The sequence below is a fragment of the Etheostoma spectabile genome, chromosome 3, assembly GCF_008692095.1.
Source record: "Etheostoma spectabile isolate EspeVRDwgs_2016 chromosome 3, UIUC_Espe_1.0, whole genome shotgun sequence".
NCBI classification, from domain to species: Eukaryota; Metazoa; Chordata; class Actinopteri; order Perciformes; family Percidae; genus Etheostoma; species Etheostoma spectabile.
In genome coordinates, this window is record NC_045735.1 from 28,310,363 (window position 1) to 28,315,510 (window position 5,148).

Genomic DNA, 5,148 nt, shown 5'->3' on the forward strand with positions numbered 1-5,148 from the left:
ATATGCTCATTTGCATATGTGTGCCATCATTACGCAATCATTTGCATAAAGCTTAGTGGTTGTGTCAACAAAGTAGACAGAAAGAAACAGGCTTTAGCCAAATAATCACAAATTCAATACAGGAATTTATTTCACCTCATAATTATTACTTGGGTAGCCTGTCTTTGAAGTAAAAAAAAGAAATTCTACAAAGGGAGGGAAAAATATCAAAGAATTCTCAAAGAAGGCTGGCTTGCCCAGGGCCAGGCCAGCTCAGCTGCGTCTTTCTCCCATCGCTTCCCGCTGTATCTCCTACCTACACCGGCCCTTCTCCCCTCTCTACTTACCTGCACACTGTGTGCAGTGCTGGCGCACATGAGGAGAGAGGGGAGGGGAGGGCCTGCTCCTTTGCTCCTCACAAAACAGATTCAGAAGGAGGTGACTGTTTTGGTGGCCACAGGAGAAACATATCTTGCGTGCTTGCTGGACAATACTGGATACTAAAAAAAGTCGCTCAGGGGGTCTGAAAAGTGTCTAAATCTAGCAACGAAGTTGCTAAGTTGGCAACACTGTTTTCATGGAGACAGCTGTTGTGTGTATGAAGGGGAGGGTCTGTTTATGTGTGTGTGTAGAATGACATAGAGACGGAGGAGAGTAGGGAAAATAAATGCAGCTGAATGAATGTGTGTTTTAAATAGCATTAAAACAAATAAAATAATACTGAAACGCAATGTGTGGCAGCCGGTGTTGATTGTGTGGCGCACCGCCACAAATTAGTCTATGTGTGGGGAAACACTGAGGTGACTCAAAAACAAATGTGGGTTATAATGATCTCCTGAAATTGAATAATGGTGTTTCTCTTCATCTGACACCACCATCAGGTCAAAATGTCAGCGTGAGTGTTTTATACTCTATTTGGCAGATGGCCATGAGGTTTTCCGAGCACATTCTGCTCTAATCAATACAATTCTTTTTGATTTATGAACCTTTCCTCTGGCACAAGTGTGCCACCCCCAGATTAACACTTGGCTCTGAGAACACTAACATCATCAGTGTGTTACAGTATGTAACACTTTTTTCTTGTGTGGTGTAATGCATGTTTAGAAGCTGTCAACAGCACTGCAGTCGGTAGTATTTTCTTTGTCTTGGTGTTAATTTTCAAGAGGAGCACTCACTCTGTAATTACATGCACGTTTGTGTTTAAATTTTAGGTATTCAGCAAACCATTGAACAAGAAGAAAGCCAGAACAAGGCATCAGCTGACCTGAGGATACGCAAGACACAGGTACAGTTCAATTGAACTTTATTAAGAAAAAGTAAAATGTTTTATAAAAATGTTATTTTTTGTTTGCCAAAATCTCCTCAGATGTGTCTCATTACTACCTGCAGCACCTCTATTTCCTCTGTCCAGAGCATTGTGGGCCAATCAACACATTCAGAAATCCAGCATTTTTAGTATGCTTACTGACTGCTTTGAGTTTCCTTAACTGTGTCACATTTTCAGTGTGACCACAATACATGCTCAACTAACTCAGAATGAATATGTATTATGAAATGAGGACATAGCAACACTGGCTGACCACCTGTTTAAATTAAAATGACTTATTAACACGGTGTCTACTGCTGTTTTTGTTCCTTGCTGTGTCTCCAGCACTCCACACTGTCCCGTAAGTTCGTTGAGGTGATGTCAGAATACAACACCACCCAGTCAGACTACAGGGAGCGCTGCAAGGGACGCATTCAGAGACAGCTGGAGATCAGTGAGTAAACCTGGGAGACTAAACCCTCCACCACCCTTCCTAATGACTGCACACATATTAACACTGTATGAATTACAGAAACACATCTGCATCTCTTCCCAATCATAGTATTTGGTTAATGTGCAGTTTTTTTTAAAATGTTAAACAGATTCATGAACTTATACCAAAAACAAGGTGTTATTTATGTGCAATGATTTGACAACATACAGTGCCTTGCGAAAGTATTCGGCCCCCTTGAACTTTTCAACCTTTTGACACATTTCAGGCTTCAAACATAAAGATATAAATTTTTTATTTTTTATGAAGAATCACCAACAAGTGGGACACAATTGTGAAGTGGAACGAAATCTATTGGATATTTTAAACTTTTTTAGCAAATAAAAAACTGAACAGTGGTGCGTGCAAAATTATTCGGCCCCCTTGCGTTAATACTTTGTAGAGCCACCTTTTGCTGCGATTACAGCTGCAAGTCGCTTGGGGTATGTCTATCAGTTTTGCACATCGAGAGACTGAAATTCTTGCCCATTCTTCCTTGCAAAACAGCTGGAGCTCAGTGAGGTTGGATGGAGAGCGTTTGTGAACAGCAGTTTTCAGTTCTTTCCACAGATTCTCGATTGGATTCAGGTCTGGACTTTGACTTGGCCATTCTAACACCTGGATACGTTTATTTGGGAACCATTCCTTTGTAGATTTTGCTGTATGTTTGGGATCATTGTCTTGTTGGAAGATAAATCTCCGTCCCAGTTTCAGGTCTTTTGCAGACTCCAACAGGTTTTCATCCAGAATGGTCCTGTATTTGGCTGCATCCATCTTCCCCTCAATTTGAACCATCTTCCCTGTCCCTGCTGAAGAAAAGCAGGCCCAAACCATGATGCTGCCACCACCATGTTTGACAGTGGGGATGGTGTGTTGAGGGTGATGAGCTGTGTTGCTTTTACGCCAAACATCGTTTTGCATTGTGGCCAAAAAGTTCGATTTTGGTTTCATCTGACCAGAGCACCTTCTTCCACATGTTTGGTGTGTCTCCCAGGTGGCTTGTGGCAAACTTTAGACAAGACTTTTTATGGATATCTTTGAGAAATGGCTTTTATTCTTGCCACTCTTCCATGAAGGCCAGATTTGTGCAGCGGACAACTGATTGTTGTTCTATGGACAGACTCTCCCACCTCAGCTGGAGTTCTCTGCAGTTCATCCAGAGGTTCATGGGCCTCTGGCGTGATCTCTGATCAGTCTTCTCCTTGTCTGAGCTGAAAGTTTACAGGGGCGGCCAGGTCTTGGCAGATTTGCAGTGGTCTGATACTCCTTCCATTTCAAAATGATCGCTTCACAGTGCTCCTTGGGATGTTTAAGCTTGGGAATCTTTTGTATCCAAATCCGGCTTTAAAATTCCACAACGAGATTACGGACCGCTGGTGTGTTCTTGGTCTTCATGATGCTCTCTGCGCTTTCAACAGAACCTGAGACTATCACAGAGCAGGTGCATTTATACAGAGACTGATCACACACAGGTGGATTCTATTATCACCATCAGTCATTTAGGACAACATTGGATCATCAGAGATCCTCGCTGAACTTCTGGAGTGAGTGTTGCTGCACTGAAAGTAAAGGGGTCCAATAATTTGCACGCACCACTTTTCAGTTTTTTATTTGCTAAAAAAGTTTAAAATATCCAATAGATTTCGTTCCACTTACAATTGTGTCCCACTTGTTGGGGATTCTTCACAAAAATAAAATTTTTATATCTTTATGTTTGAAACCATGAAATGTGTCAAAAGGTTGAAAAGTTCAAGGGGGCCGAATACTTTCGCAAGGCACTGTACCTTTCAAACAAGGGTCACTGTAAATTGGGTGAAACTTCTGGTCGGCTTTGGTGGTTTCTCTCCAAAACCGCTGTTCAAGATTTCTTCGCAATTTTTTTTAGCTCTTTGTCAAAACAGTAAGCATGAGACAAAAAAAAGTCATATTTCATATATTTCCATGCATATCTTTTTATCCATCATCATCATTTATCTTCATCATGCCCCAATTATTAGTTAGATGTAAGGGGCAATGTGCAATTAGGCTAAAAATAGTCTATCTGCACCCCAAATTCTCAAAATAGCTCTTCACCTGCACAGATATCATTATCATACATTTTAACAAGAGCATTACTATGTCTACGTAGTCTAATGAAACGTACTGTAAGTATGTGAAGTAAAGATGTATCAGTACTGCTATATATGTATTATTTACTGTGCACTCCTCTAAGACTAGTTCATGTCAGAATTATAGACATGCATTCAAAATTTTAAGAACAAATCAGGTAAAATTCATGTGGGGAGAAGTCCAATGATTGCTGAAGCAGGCCTTCAGTCTCATTTCTGTTTTTGAAGCCATTTCTTTGTGAATTCTGGTAGGAGAAAGCTTCATCAGCACAACATCCTGCTAGTATCATAAACACTTAACAAACATTGGAACAGGTAAAGTAACCATAAATGCATTGACACCGATCAACATTGGGTCTACTGCATGGCCGGGCCCCAGGGGGAATGTGTGGGGTGCTAAGAAAACATTACAACAACAACATACAACAACATAAATGTAATTTTTTATTTCATTTAGCCAAAGAATTGTCAACAAACAATCTATAAGCCTTATACAGAGTACCACAATGCTATGACAAAAACATCTTTAATGTTCAAAGGTGAAAGACTTCAGCACCGGACAGCGCCCATGTAGCCACAATTATACCAACACAATACATCCAAGGTGTGATGACAACAACAAGAAGTTAATTTATACCATATGCATAATAAGACAACTGTGCACTGGTAATAATGTTTCAGATGAAAAGGCTATCACAATGTCAGAAAAGAAATGAATAACATTCAGCCCACACACACACACACACGTCATAGGGTATACAGGTGGCACTAGCACACAGCCAGGTATTGTATTGGGTTCCAATGAGCTGGTAATTGACTTTTACATTTTTTTATTATTATTTAAAACCAAAGAAATACTAAAATTCTTGTCTGGGACTACGCAGATTTGTGACGAGGCTATAGCACCCCCTAGCTAGCTGCGTGCCGGCTGCAGTTTGATTTAGAAAACCACGTTCTGAATCATCTTCAGCCTTCATGTTACTTATTCACTATTTTTTACATGTTTTATTAGTGGAAAAAGGAGTCTTTAACGTGGGTGGTAAAAATAATAATCCTCAGCTCCAAGCTGTTGGCTGTTTATGCACTTCAGCATCAACTTCATCTGTATTGTCCCAGAGTGGAATTTATCTGGCGGACAGGTAAAACACAGAACACAGACTTGAACATAAAACATAATAAGTGCATAACACTATGTATGTGACAGCATCAGTTACAGCATCACATAAAACCAGGAGTACATCCAACTTTTATCATGCCCCCCCCCC

The 5,148-nt window shown here is 40.4% G+C and overlaps 1 protein-coding gene across 4 annotated transcripts in view; it reads left to right on the forward strand.

Moving 5' to 3' along the window:
• stx1a (syntaxin 1A (brain)) overlaps positions 1-5,148 on the forward strand; it is a 70,417-nt gene that overhangs the window by 52,101 nt on the left and 13,168 nt on the right. For all 4 annotated transcript variants that reach the window (XM_032504567.1, XM_032504568.1, XM_032504563.1 and 1 more), the window contains exons 5-6: positions 1,191-1,264; positions 1,631-1,739. In XM_032504567.1, coding sequence (XP_032360458.1) covers positions 1,191-1,264; positions 1,631-1,739 — 183 coding nt within the window. The remainder of the gene's footprint in view (positions 1-1,190; positions 1,265-1,630; positions 1,740-5,148) is intronic.